Genomic DNA, 14,408 nt, shown 5'->3' with positions numbered 1-14,408 from the left:
CAGCTCTCTGGTGTGCTTCCACTCTTTCAAAGACTGAGTGGTAACACTAACCAGAATGTTCACAAAATCTTCCATTGGCAGCCCTTAGTGACCCTCACACGCCTGTCTTATATGGATAATTGGCCCTCTAAGCACCTTTTTTTTAAAGGTTCAGCAACAAAGGACAGATGCCAGCATAAGCATTTGGAATCAACCGCTCCCGCAAAGTGAGGCTGGAAACTGGAAGCAGCCAAAGATTTTCACTACTGCTTTCCATATAAAATTGAGTCCGTTAAATGGTGCCACCAGAAATCAGGTCACTCCCTCCCCTCAGAATCCTGTGTGCAGTGATGTCACAGTAGAGCAGCAGATTTGTGAAGCCTGCAGCTTTTTTGGGTGGGGTTAAATATCAAAAGTCAAGGGCAGCTGGCTCACTGCAAGGTAGAGAGCAGCAAGGATCTCCACCAAGCTGTGGAGTCTATCGCAGAGCTGCAAGGTGGCAGACAGGTGGAGCTTCTGGGGATTGGGGCAAGGAGAAAGAATGTGGGTAGTGCAGAAAAAGGAAAAACATGCAGAAGTCACAAATGTTGTGTAAAAGCACATATGTTAAAATCGAAATTTGCCGTGACTCCTCAGTGATTTCTCCCCAAGTTTAACATGGCACATTCCTGAAGTAAACACATTAGCAGGATCCTACTTTAGAGTTCTGTGTTGTACTAAATGCTCTTACAGAGGCAATACCATTGACCACAAGTACAAAACACACTATTTTATGTAACTTATTTTCTTGTTTGCAGCTTCATTCTCTGAGCTTCTGTGGCAGCCCCCCAGTCAGGAACTCTCCTCGATCCAGTTCCTTGGGACAACTGGCCTCTATTTGAGTGTTTCAGAGACAATAGTTTCCAAATAAAAGGAAAGATATGAACTGAGTTTGTATTTAGGTACCTCAAGATTTAGATAGCGCCTGCCTCACTTAAGGCTTGTCAATACATAAAACACTGCAGCAATGCCGCTACAGTGCTTCAGTGAAGACGTTACCTATGCCAAGGGGAGGGCTTCTCCTGTCAGCGTAGGTAATCCACCTCCCCGAGGGGCGGTAGCTTGGTCAACGGGAGATTTCTCCCATCGACCAAGCACTGTCTACATGGGGGGTTAGGTTGGTTTGACTGCGTTGCTCAGGGATTTGGATTTTTCACACCCCTGAGTGATGTAATTATACCAACCTAATCTCCTAGTGTGGACTAGGCTTTAGGCATGCAGCCCCCTAGGCATCTAACTCTTAAGACTCTAGCTAGTAAGGGCCAAAGCTACCAAACAGGAACTGCTGCATTGCAGGGGAGGGGGCAGAATGGGGCCCAGCTGGAGCTCACCCTGCCCTCCAGCATCCCACTGACCCAGAAATGCCAAAGCAGGAACCTTTGCACATTCCCACCAAAACTATAGAATGCGCTTTGACTTTCTCTGCCTTCTGCTGATTGACTGCTTGCTCCAATCCTCCCCCTTCCTCCTCACTAGCCCCCCTCACACACTGCCCCACTCCTCTCTTCCCCTCACTTTTCTTTCCATTTAGCTTAGGGGTTCTCAAACTGGGGGGCAGGACCACTCAAGGGGTCGTGAGGTTATTATGGGAGGGGGTCACCAGCTGTCAGCCTCCATGCATGCCATGGCTGTGGCTGTCAGCCCCATGCATGGCTGACAGCCAGAGCCCTTCAGAGCTGGGTGGCTGGACAGCAGCAGCTGCTGGCCTGGTGCCCTGAAGGCAGTGCCACCCCCAGCAGCAGCACAGAAGTAAGGGTGGCATGGTATGGGGGGAGTGGCATGGCATGGGAGGGGTCATCACTTCTTTCAGGAGGTCGTCACAGCCTGAAATATTTTCAAAGGGGGTCCCAGAAAAAAAAAGTTTGAGAACCCCTGATTTAGCAGGTCCCTTCTTAAGTAAACCCAATCTCCACCTGCCCCCTTCCCAAAGAAATATTGTTGAACTAACATGATGTTTGCCACCCTCACACTGTTCACTCTGCTTATGTGTTATATAACCCTTCTGCCACCCTGTGTCCATCCTATTTAGACTAAGTTCTTCAAGGCAGGAACCATCTACTCTGTGTTTGTACAGTGCCTAGCACATTAGGGCCCATTCTTGTTTGGACCTTAGGCTCTGCCGTAATAAACATGATTAATGTTAAGCACGTTAAACATCTAACTCCCATTGACGTTCAGTGGGTGCCTGTCAGGTGCCTGTGTCACTTTGGTGCTTTTAAAAATCCCATTAGACATTTATCTGCATTGTTAGATGCCTAAATATTTATGTAAACTGGCCCTCAGCACTTAACTAGGTTTCATTTTAACATCATTTGCAAAATTTAACTCAAGTTAAATTTAAATCAGCAAAAGCAAAACTAATGTTATAATGAAATGCTACCTGATAGAAAATATTACACATTGGATTATGAAGTACATACGTAGCAGAAAAATGTTTGTGTTAATGGCAAAATGGCTATGTTTCTCCATGGATCATACCGGACTATTCAACCCAAGAACACTGTATAGCCACCACCTATTTGTATTTGTCCTGGAGGATAAATTAATCCTGTTCCAACAACGTGACATGGTACAATGTGATGATATTTGGTAGGATGTCATGCGGGTAGAGATGATATAGGAATTAAAGATCAACGGGAGAGAAACAATGGTTCTAAAATGAAGCGGGGGGGGTGAGGGGGGGGAAGAGAACAAAACAAAATCCCCCCCAAAACCCCACACAAACAAACAAACAAAAAATCCCACCACTTCTATACTTGGTTATCATGAATAAGAAGGAAAGAGTGAGGAGAAAGGAAAGCTTCTTCATTTCCCCCCATCCTCAACTGCGGTTCCAGGAATGGGAACATTCGATCCCAGTCCAAATGGGAAGAAAAGAACTTCCAATGAATTTGTTCAGAATAGTCACCAGAAGCAGAGCAATACATGTCTTAACATGCCTCTTTCAATATTAACATATACAGTACGAACAGCAGACTCAAAAAGATCTGGAATATCACTCTTTAGCCCCACAGCACCAGTGTTCTTTATTCTTATGTGTTTAAGGATGGCAGAGATGTCTGCCAGCAGAACGATTAACTCCCTTTAAAAGTCTTACACTAACTTATTTTTCTGTCTGAAAAAGGCACAAAGGCACTCAGGCACATTTCCACTAAACAGGTTAAGTAACAAACATATCTTTGTCAAGAAGCACCAGCTAGCAAAGGAGCACTGTGTCCCACACCACTTTAGCATAAACGTTTTTAAAAAGTTTACAAAAAGTATCATCTGCAGCGCTGGCAGTAGGAGATTTCTCTGGATGAAGCAGTATGTTGGTTCTATGTTTAGCATTCGGAAAGAAGCCAGGAAGACTTCCATAACCAGTACAGATTTGTTAATCTCTTAATGCACTGGCATTGTTTGTTACTTAGGACCTTAGGTTTCATCACTTCTTCAGTGTCTTGGAGATAGAACTTCCTGCCACTGGGAAAGCATCTTTCCAAATACCGCTCGCTACTGCATTATCAATATACAAGGGAGAAGGCTGAGCTGAGTTAAAAATGGGACTTAGTTGATGACAAGTGAAGAGAGTTTGGTGGCTTTAACAAAGTCTCAATTAGGGGGGACATATGAACATTATAAAAATAGCACCCCATTTCTCATGATGCTATCTGACTAGGGTCTTATCCAGAGCCCCTCAGGGTCTGAGTTTTGCTTTCCCAAAGCAAACAGAGAGTCAAACAAGCGGACTAAATTTCTTCAGAGGGTGCTGGAAAGTGTACGTCTGTATATTGAGAGAGAGAGAGGAGGCTTATCATCTTCCTCCATCTTATCTTCTTTTCTTCAGGTTTATTTGTTGATATTGTGGAAAGGTGAGATTAAAGCAGCAAGATCCAGAAGAGAGCTCTGGAGCAATTGCAGGGAAAGCTCAGTTCTGTGTTCCCAAAAATTTTACCCTGGAAGGTGGCAGTTTCATTGTTCACCATACTACAGTTACGAGGGCCATATAAGTACATTGGACAGGCAAATACCTGGTCTATGAGCAAGAGGCATTCTTTTAAATAGTTTGGCCAGATGCCATTGAGGATCCTAAAGATGTTCTATAGCAGGTGAGTAGAGTATTGGGGGATCATATGATCTCAGTGACTAGTGTTGCTAACAAGGTGGACTGCTGCATTTTGGAGCTTGGAGCTTATTAAAGTCAGTGCATTCATTCCCAGGCATAGTAAATTGCAGTAATCCAGCCTGTAAATCACAGAGATGAGGATAATTGAGGATAGGTCATCATCAAGTGACAGCAAAGGGTGCAGCCTTCTTGCTACCCACAGAAAGCAGGCAGCATTTTTGGCAGCAGTTGCTATTTGAGCATCCAGAAGCAGGAGAACTCCTAGGCAGCAAACTGACTTGGATAGTTGAGGGCAGACTCCCCCAGCAGCGGGAGACATGATGGTGGTGATCAGTTCTTCAAAATACTTTCCTTTTCCCTCCAATTTATGCATGTTTAGCTTCAGCCCGTTGCCTTTCATGCACTTGCTGATCTTAGCCAGTCACCAAGTGAGCAAGGGATAAGGGATTTGGTAGCACATGAGACAATGCCCCCTTCACCATGCTGCTGCAGAAGTGCTACGTATTATTTGGGGGGGGGGGGGGGAGGGAGAACTCTCCATCTAAATTTCATCTGCTATAAAGAGAAAGCTGTGAAGATGCTGTGCTTTGCTGTGAGGATGGATTCAGCGTATGAAATCCATCCCTGCAAACTTGAACATTTCTTCAGCTGTTGCCTCATGTGAGGTCCATTTACAAAAAAATCTTCAGCTGGGAACAGTGTAATGAGAAGAATATCCCTAGACATCTTTGTAGGCCATGTACTTTTCACCTACTAATTGATGATCACTTTTCTGACCTCATAAAAGCACAAGCAACCAGATAAAGCACTCAGTGCCCTATGGCCTATAGAAGGCTGGAATAAGTCAGGCCAAGGACATATCGAACAGGGAGCCACTTACCCAATCCCTGGCCAGTCTCCTAGCAACAGGCCACAGCGTTCAACAGAGCCCATCTGTTTACCAATATTGCCAATGAAATCGTCTCAGGGTTTAAACTGCCACCAGCAAATTTATGGTGGGAGAGAGTTAAAATTAAATTAGCGATTGATTTATGTTTGAAGGCCACTTGGATGCTGTTGAGTTGAGTGCCTTTTGGGCTTTTAACCCTTTGGTACCTGGAGCTAAAGGACTTCCTGATGTAATTCAACAGGGCATTTTGCTTTAATGTCAAGGATGCCAGCTCAAGACCATAACAACTTGAAAGGATTATAAAGGTCACAGTTGGGTCAAACTGTAGCCTGAAAGGTAGATATTTGTAAAAACGAGATTTTACAAAGACCACAGCACCAATAGAAATACTTCCATCTTTTGGATTTTTTTTTTCCTGTTAAATCCAATGGGGAAAGGATTTGTGTTTTAAATGAATGACCATTTCAGCACCCCACTAAAACCAGAAAGTGGAAACAAAAGTAATATTGGACTGGTCTATTTTCATTGGTCAAACTCAGTGAGAAGGAAAGAGCAAGCAGAACAGCATGAAGTGTAAGAAGTAAAACTAGATTTAATTCTCCCCCCTCATTTCAATAAATCTAAAGTGCTATTAATAAGACAAGGGGTCGTTTTTAAATAAATTGCCCTGACTTCTCCAACTGGACAGAATTTGTACCTGACAGATTTAGCAGTGGCACTCACTGCCATAGCACCCCCTACTGTCAAAGTGTCTCATTGCAGAGGGTTTAGCCCTAGCGTCCCCTGTAGGCAGTTTCCCTTTGAGCACCATTCAGCACTCCAGATGAGAAGCATCTAGTTCAGATCCCTTATAGGGTACAAACTAACATCCAAAGTGTCTGAACAAATCAGCCCTTCCTCTGGGCTCTGCCTGCATTCCTTCTGCATACCAGCTCTGGTATTCAGCACTAGCCCCTCAGCCGAAGTCTTCCTGAGGTGATTGTTCTCCTTCAGACACTGACTCAAGCCCTTTCACAGGAGTCTCTCTGCATCCTGAACTCTAGCCATTTTAAGAAGCCCGGCTGTCCATGAAATGATTATCTGATGTCTCCTAGACCCACCCGCTCCGGCTGGGAAGCAACTAATTAATTACAGCACAGGTATAATCAAGGTGATTAGCTTTGACCCCTTTCTAGCCCAGGAGGGGGTTTCAAGCCATCACCAAGAGATAGTAACATAAAGCTCATTCCTTGAAGCTAGAAGTAAGGTTTAGAACAGAAGAAACCTAAACATGCCAGCACAGAAGAAAATGAAAGGATACAACAAGAATGCAGGGCTGAATTCTCTGCTGGTTTCAATGGGCATAGCTCCATTGACGTCAATGAAGCTGCACCAGTTTACACCAGCAGGGAATTTGGCCCTCAGTGCTCCATGTTGGGGCCAGAGGAAATGCAAGGCAGGAGGAGTGTTTCCCCATGCAAACTCACATCACATGGAGCACAGAGCAGCTGAGAAGCAAGGAGGAACAGAACAGCTGGCGCTAGAAGCCCCTAGAAGCAGAAAACAGGGGTCAAGCACAGTCTTAGCTTTAAATGCTTTTTCTGGTGCCCACTGTGTGCAGGACAGTCACTCACCTCTTACTTTACTTGTTTGTTTATAAGCACAAAGATTATAAATAAAAGTTACAAACCGGCTCCATTCAACAATGGACAGTGCTGCTCCGTTTTGCTGTAAGTTCTCAGGTAGGTATTATCCTTGTCCTTCCCACAAATGGGCAATCAAGACAACTCCCTATAACAAGGATAGTGCATACACTGGGGTCCTTTCTACAGACACATACGTAACCCTGCTGTAAAGGGGGCCCTCACCCCTGGAGCATCCCCTCACAGCCCAATGCAGCACCACCATTGCATCTCTGCCTCAGTTTCCCCAAATGAGGGTTTGAATAAATTCACTGAAGCTTGTATCCTGAACAGCACCCCTTCAGGGGGTCTAGTTTATTCAACCCCAAAGGCAGAACCTCACATGGGTAGGCCTCCCCATAAGCACCTCTAGCTGGAGGAAACAGCAGCAGAGTCAGCCTTCATCCATCTACCCCCAATTAAGCACAAGGTCCCTTACCAGCAAGGTCTTCATAACCTCAGAAACCTCTTCTCAAGTCAGAGGCCTCTTGAGTCAAGAGGGTCCCTCCTCTTGGGTCAAGGTATCCCACTGAGGTTGAATGGCAAGGACCCTTCCTCAGGACGGCATATAATTCCTCTAATCTAGGACTACTGCTGTTGCTCTTCATGAGACTCAGGTTTCTCTGAGACTTAGCATTCATAGTCCCTTCCTTCTGGAAACTCTCCCATCCAGGAGCATTGTCCCTGGCTTTCTTTTGCTGCTGCACCTCCCTCATTAGTTTTCTCCCCCAGCAGCCTTCTCTGTAGGAGAGTTCTCTTCCTGCACTCTGGGAACCATTCCTCTCCGCTGGAGCATCTGTTCTCCTAGTTCCCCTATGCCAGGAGTAGCTTCATTTTTATCATGCCCAGGTGCTTCTCGGCTTAATTAGCTGCTTCTCAGTTACTCAGTGACTTAATTAGTCCCAGGTGAACCTGAGTTGCCTCATTCCCCCTTGTGGAGCCTGTCAGAGGGTAGGCTGGGCCCTGATCCCTTCAGAGGGCCAGCTACCCCATGACAACTCCTTTGTGTTGCACCAACAGTAGCAAGACTGTGTGGAGGAAGAGCCTTCTTATCTGCAGCTCCTGCTATGAGGAACAGCCTTCCCGTTGCTCTCCACCTCATCAGCACCGTGTCCTTGCCTGGACTTGTTTCCTTTACTCTCTCTCTCTCTCTGTTGTGGTTTATTATTTAATTTTATAAATGATTTTGAAGTCCAGTTAGCATGAAAGTCATTTTACAAAATAAGACCCGATCCCACAACCGGATCAACGCAGGTGGAGCCTTGTACTTCTAGAGGGCCCGATTGAAATCATGGGGGGAAAAGGGTCTGTCGGCTTGGATCCAGGTGCAGGATTGGGACCTAAAGTCACACTGTATATTAACACCACAAGAAACCTACCTGAGAAAGAAGTTTGTTGTCATCCTCAAGCAGTTTGACTTTTGTTTCAAGTTGCCTGATGTAGTTGGAAGATGAATCTTTAAAGAGAAGAAGAAAAGGAAACAAGATTAACCTCCCTGTGACAGCTCTTTAAAATCAGTATTATAGTTTCACCATTAGATTCATTTTTCCTCTCACTAGAGGACGAGCTTGGAAAAGAGCTAAGGAACCATGTTCAGGGGTCACAGCTGGAGTCTAATACGTTAACAAAGAGGAGGAGAAGGATACAGCAAGATCTAAAACCTGAAGCGCGCACACGGATGAACATACACACCCAGAGAATTCCACCAATGAGATCTGATGGGCTATTCTAGAAAGACATGGAGTTAGGCAGAAATAACGGTAGGGCAGCAAAGTATAGTACACTCACATAACATAGCAGTGTTCAATTTGGGGAGTTCAATGGACAGTTTAGCATTACAGTTAGACAGCAGCAGGGGTTAGGATGACCTGATGCCAGAGAGCTCTGTGGATGGGTTGCTGCTGTGCAGAACATCTGCTCTTTTTTTTGGGAACACACTTTGAAGCAAAACATATTGCAAATTGCAAGCAGAACAATTAAAGAGTGGGCAAAATAGTGGCACCAGCTTCATCACAATTTAACCATTTACAGCACATTCTTGCACACATTAATCTGACTAACATTTCAAGTTAGTTTGGAATTTTGATCGCAGGAGGTGTGAAATGTTTGCGGTGAATTTTGCAGCTTAAGCAAGTGACCAACCTGAGCAAACTCTGCTCTGTCAAAAGTACTTTGTAAAATGGAGTGGATAGAGCACTGGACTGGGACACAGAAGACTTGGGTTCTATCCCCAGCTTCGCCACTGGCCTGCTCGGTGACCTTGGGACTTCACCTCCCTGTATCTCCACTTTCCCCATCTGTGAAATGGAGATAATGATACCAACCTCCTTTGTAAGGTGCTTTCAGATCTACATATGAAAAACACTACATGAGAGCTAGGTTTTGTTATTTACTGTGAAATGATGTAAAGCCACCATCCAACCATTGTAATTCACCTTGGGCATGCATGAGAGAGGAATTGAGCACCCTGTAACCACATTGATTTTTGTTGTGCTTTGGAGGAACTGAGCATGTCTCAGGAGCAGACCCACCACGGTTTAGCAAGATGCAGTAATAAGAGATTTTCATACATGATCTTCCAAAGCTCATTCCTATACAGTGCTGAACTACCCCATTGATGTCATTGAATGTTGACATTGTCCAGTACCTACCATAGGCTCTGAGCACCTTGCAGAATTCTTGACTGGCCATTCTTTAAGCAGTTTTTCAGATCTGTTAGCATGCAACTACAGCTAACCTCTTCTTAAAGTGCTCTGACTATCCATGGGAAAAATTGGAACAGCCTAAAAAAGTGCCACCTTAGACATATGCCAAATTGCACACAAAGTGTGACAATTACTCAGACAGGACATATTATATTCAAGTATCTACGTACAGTACAAACTTCCCTGGAAGACAAGTATCATTGCTTTTGTTTTAAAACCACTTTGCATGAAACAAATACATCCAAATATCCCTCATAACAAAAACAGAGGATAAGAAAAGGCAATTTAAAATCACATAGGTCCTTTGAACAGGTTAAATACAATACCACCTTGAGATGCGGTGCTGTGAGAGTTCACAAACTAAACAGGCCAAGTATGAACCTGGATGGGAATGAACAACTAAGAGCAGCTGTAGGAAGTGGTTTGCATGATCAATAGTTGGCACTTTCCCCACTGAGGCCTCAATTCAGCAAAGCAAATAGCTTAAGCAAGTGTTTAAGTTCCACTGAAGTCAGGGACACATCAGCACATGCTTAAACACTTTGATGAATCAGGGGCTGGGGTCCGAGTGTACCTGTGACCCGTCACAGTGTTAGGGGCAATATTTTGATCTTAGAATCATAGAGTTAGAAGGACCGCAAGGGTCTCGTGATCTTCAAACACTTTATGACATATTACGCCCTTAGAATATCGGCAAGCACCTAGCCAAAATCCAACTTTGCTTCCCTAAATTCAATCTGCAACCCTGATTAGATAAGTTATTCTTAATTTTTTGCCATGCACGGTTTCACAGAGTTGTTGTGCCCTGTTAAGAAAAAACGTAATGCCAGAGGTGGGTGCCTTTCAGCAGTGAGTGAGGTGATCTATGTACGTACGACCCTGAATTTTTCCACAAGGTTTCAGAGACATTCAAATTTGTGGAAAATGAGTGGTTTGGAAAACCAGGATGCAATGCAAGGCTCACTTTGCTGCTAAAGGATGCAGGTGCCCTACGGTTACCTGCAGATCAGATAGCCAGATGTCACTAACCTGGACATATTTTGTTAATCCTTTAGAATCATAGAATATTAGAGTTGGAAGGGACCTCAGGAGGTCATCTAGTCCAACCCCCTGCTCAAATCAGGACTAACCTCAGCTATATCATCCCAGCCAGGGCTTTGTCAAGCCTCAGATTAAAAACCTTAAAGATGGAGATTCCACCCCCCTCCTAGGTAACTCATTCCAGTGCTTCACCACCCTCCTAGTGAAAAACTTTTTCCTAATGTCCAACCTAGACCTCCCCATCCGCAACTTGAGACGGTTGCTCCTTGTTCTGTCATCTGCCACCACCGAGAAAATATATGAACTACTAGGATGAAAGGTAGTATATAATGCTATAGAGCCTCTACATATGCATAGCTGGCTCAGATGCAGGCTCAGCTACAACGATAGTATTTTGCAGGGTTTATGCCTAGTTTCCCTGAGCAGGGTGGACTATGTGGGAGACAGCCCTCTCTAGAGAGACTAGCACTGTCCCATAATTATTTTTTAATTCTTTGTATTATGCATAGAAGCCCCAGTCATGGTCCAGGAACCCTTTATGCTAAGCGCTGTATAAATCTCAGAACAAAAAGATGCTCCCTGCCCCAAAGAGCTTACAATAACAGATTTTAGATCAAAGAACTGAATTCTATGTCCACCATGGCCAAAGAGACTATGCTAGTACCCTGCTGGCAACACCCCTGTTCAAACAGAGTTGTAGATATGTACACCAGCATGGAGAAGATCTTCTTCCATAAATGAGTTTTATTTCTAGGCTTCCAGTCAAATGGATTTGTTCCAAGGCAGGGACAGTTTTTGAATATGGATACTCCAGACGTACTCAGTGGGACTGAGCAACCTGTGGAAGTCACTGGTAGCTGTGGTTGCTAGCTACCATCTTTGAAATTCAGTTCTAAGATTTACAAGGGCTCTAGTTCTCATCTGGAAAGCTGAGTCTGCATTTAAATACAACAGATAAACCGATCTTTAAATTCTGCCCTCTGTAGGAAACACCGTAGTAAAATTAAATGTAAAGAAACAAACAAGAAAAAGAATGAGCTATTTTGTTGCCAGCAGTAAATATTGCGTCTCTGGCAGAGCATGAGAAACATTCATCAGTACTGTCAGTCTCTGCATTGCACTCTCAGAGATTAATCACCAAGGCCTTGTGGACATTCTTTATTCTAGGTGGGTGCCAGCTGAGCAGTTAACATCCTGATTTCAATTTTAAAAGACCCTATAACTCTCAGACCTGCAGGCAGTATCACTCAAGTGCTAAGCAGCAAAACCGATGCTGATTTTCTCCCTCTTTTAGATCATGAACCACATTCCCAGAATTTTTCTGCCTCTGACCTTCCTCTTATCAGTGAATTCCCCCCCCCACACACACTCCTGCTCCCCAAAAAGCTACATTTGTAAAAGGCACTGCAAGCCCATTTGCTGAGCAGGAATGTTAATGGCTCACACCCCCTAGCCAGAATCATTGTTAAAAATTAAACAAATGCCCCCTCCCATCTCCCTATTAGCTGTGTCTTCAGCTTTTAGGAATGCTTAGCCCTCTGTCCAAATGGGCACTCTTCTCATTTGTTTTCGTGGCTCTACAGAACTCCGAACTTTGTACTATATAAACAGCACAGCTTAGGTCAGATCCTCCGCTGGAGTAAAGTGGCACTGACTTCAAAGGAGCTACTATGACTTACAAGAGCTGAGGATCTGGTGCCTAGTGTTTTACTTTAGTCACACAGATGTATTAATAGGCTCTGTACAAGTGTACCATGTCAAGGAGGAGGAGACAGTGTTGTGGTGGCTGGGAAGGAAAATGTCTTGTGTGGTCAATGATGCTGTAAGGACTGGTAAGCTCTTGGGGATGCCAATAGGGAGGCTTCCCAGCTAGGATGGACCTCACTCCCTCTCTGCCTATTGTTAAATTAGTCCTGCCCTCAAAGCTATCCCTGGAGTTCTTTAGGAGCAGCTGTTTAAGCAAATGCTTGTCTTAGCATCCAGATCAGGTATCCCACTCCACACCCCCATCCTACTCTCCTTTATATTAACAATACAAATTAGAGTAACACCTCACTCTTCCATAGCACTTTTCATCAGTAGATCTCAAAGCGCTTCACAATCTCAAATGTATTTATTCTCACCACACCTCACTGAGGTAAGGAAGTGCTATTACCCTCACATTATGTATGTCAAACTCTGTGCTATGTAATCATTATGCTCAGTATATTTTTCAAGAGAGAGAAAGGTATAAACCTTTCCAGACTACTACAGTAATAATACAATTTGGCTTGCCCAGGGGGGTTGCTTCCATTCCTGGCTATGATGTCAGAAAATGCTTCTGTTTAAATGGAAACACAAATGAACAGGTTCCTTGCTCTGTCTGCCCGACTCTTTGAGCACATGCGCCTTGGAGCAGGGGGATCATCGCTGCTAAAAGAGAAAATGGCGTACCCAGGGAGCGGGGGCCAGCCAGGGGTGGGAGGAGGGGGGAAGGCTCCGGCCAGGCCATCCTCCTCAGCGCTGCCCCACCTGCTGTCGCAGGCAGCCAGGGCGTACTCCCGACCCCTCCGCCCCTGCACTGGGCACAAAGAGGGAGCTGCAGGGACCAGAGCCCGTCACACCCCCTCCACACACACCCCGCTGCCCTCATAGCGAGGGGAGAGCAGGACATGGGCCTGCAGACACCGCCCCCCCTTGCGGGTGCTGTCAACAAGCAGGAGGAGGGGGTGCCAATGTAAGTATGGCCCCTGGGCGCTGGAGACCCATGGTATGCCACTGAAGAGAAACTATTGGGGGGAGCCCTGATGGGAGTTCATCCCTGGTTGGGTTATAACTAAAAGCATGTTACTGAGTATTGGGGGCACAGGAGGAGATGTGGAGTGGAGGTGTTTGTCAGTGTGGTGTGAGGGCAGAAACAGGTGTATGTGATAAGGGTTCAGTGGAATAGGACATAAGGGGAGCGTCTAACATGATGGCATGAGTCTTCTGTCAGCAGGCATTGGAACCCTGCATAAAAATGCTGAGTAAATTCTAATGTCATGACAGGTGCTTCACTGGGAATATAAGGGAAGTGGAAGTGGCTTTTTTTTTTTGGGGGGGGGGGGGGGGGGAGGAGTGTTTAAGGGTTGGTCTATGTTGTGTTGTTTTTGGAATTCCCAGTAGTCTCAAAGCCAGCCCAGGGGTGAGTTTGGACACTAATTCAGGATCAGTGGCACTCTGTGGAGGAAGTGATAGGAATGCAGCTCATTCACAGGGAACAATCAGAAATAAAAACAACACTAATGAAAACTGAGGGGGAGGTGAAGTTTATAATTAATCATGTTTCATCTACTCAATGCTTGTGCCCAAGCTAAATTGTTTGTAGAGCTGTGAAATAAATCCAATTTCTTTCCTTAGCCTTTAAAATGCTAAATGACATAGTCGGTATCTTCATCTCTGCTAGCGGTACCTGAATTACTCTCCAAAGTAATAAAAGAGCATTATTGTTATTACACACCCTTATGAATATTTACTGATCTTTAAAAAAGAAATTCCATCTGGAATAGGGTGTAATTCGACTTTGATATAATCTATCTGAATAACCCTTCTCTACACAGACAAACCACTTAATACTTATTACAGCTAAATCAAGAAGAGACAAATCACTCTACCTTGTTTTAACTAAATGGCCTTCGAGGGAGTGGGGAATTGCCTAGCTCCTGAAGAAGGCTTTTAACACACAAATTAGAATCTGTTTTACAATAAAAAATAAATCTCTCTGTGTTTGGAACACAGAACAATGTCACATACAGAGATGTTTGGAGACGCTAAGGCATTTCATTTCCCCATTTGAGATTTCAGAGGAAGCTGTATGATGGGCAAATAAGATGAACCACACATTTATTTTGACAATAGCAACAATGATGGTTTATTTCCTTGTACATCATTTCTCAAATCTGAGAGAATGTGGTGCACAAGCTCTCATTGGAACAAGTTTAATATCAAGCATCATTTGTATAAGAAATCTT

The 14,408-nt window shown here is 44.5% G+C and overlaps 1 protein-coding gene across 3 annotated transcripts in view; it reads right to left on the bottom strand.

Moving 5' to 3' along the window:
• Positions 1-14,408, bottom strand: part of CCDC85C (coiled-coil domain containing 85C) — a 144,261-nt gene that overhangs the window by 50,762 nt on the left and 79,091 nt on the right. For all 3 annotated transcript variants that reach the window (XM_067555077.1, XM_067555078.1, XM_067555079.1), the window contains exon 2: positions 8,053-8,129. In XM_067555077.1, the coding sequence (XP_067411178.1) occupies positions 8,053-8,129 (77 nt within the window). The remainder of the gene's footprint in view (positions 1-8,052; positions 8,130-14,408) is intronic.

This window comes from Emydura macquarii, unplaced genomic scaffold (assembly GCF_026122565.2).
Source record: "Emydura macquarii macquarii isolate MOO-44397 ecotype Brisbane River unplaced genomic scaffold, CSIRO-AGI_Emac_v2 contig_1551, whole genome shotgun sequence".
Classification (NCBI taxonomy): domain Eukaryota; kingdom Metazoa; phylum Chordata; order Testudines; family Chelidae; genus Emydura; species Emydura macquarii.
This window is presented reverse-complemented; position numbering and strand designations above follow the sequence as displayed.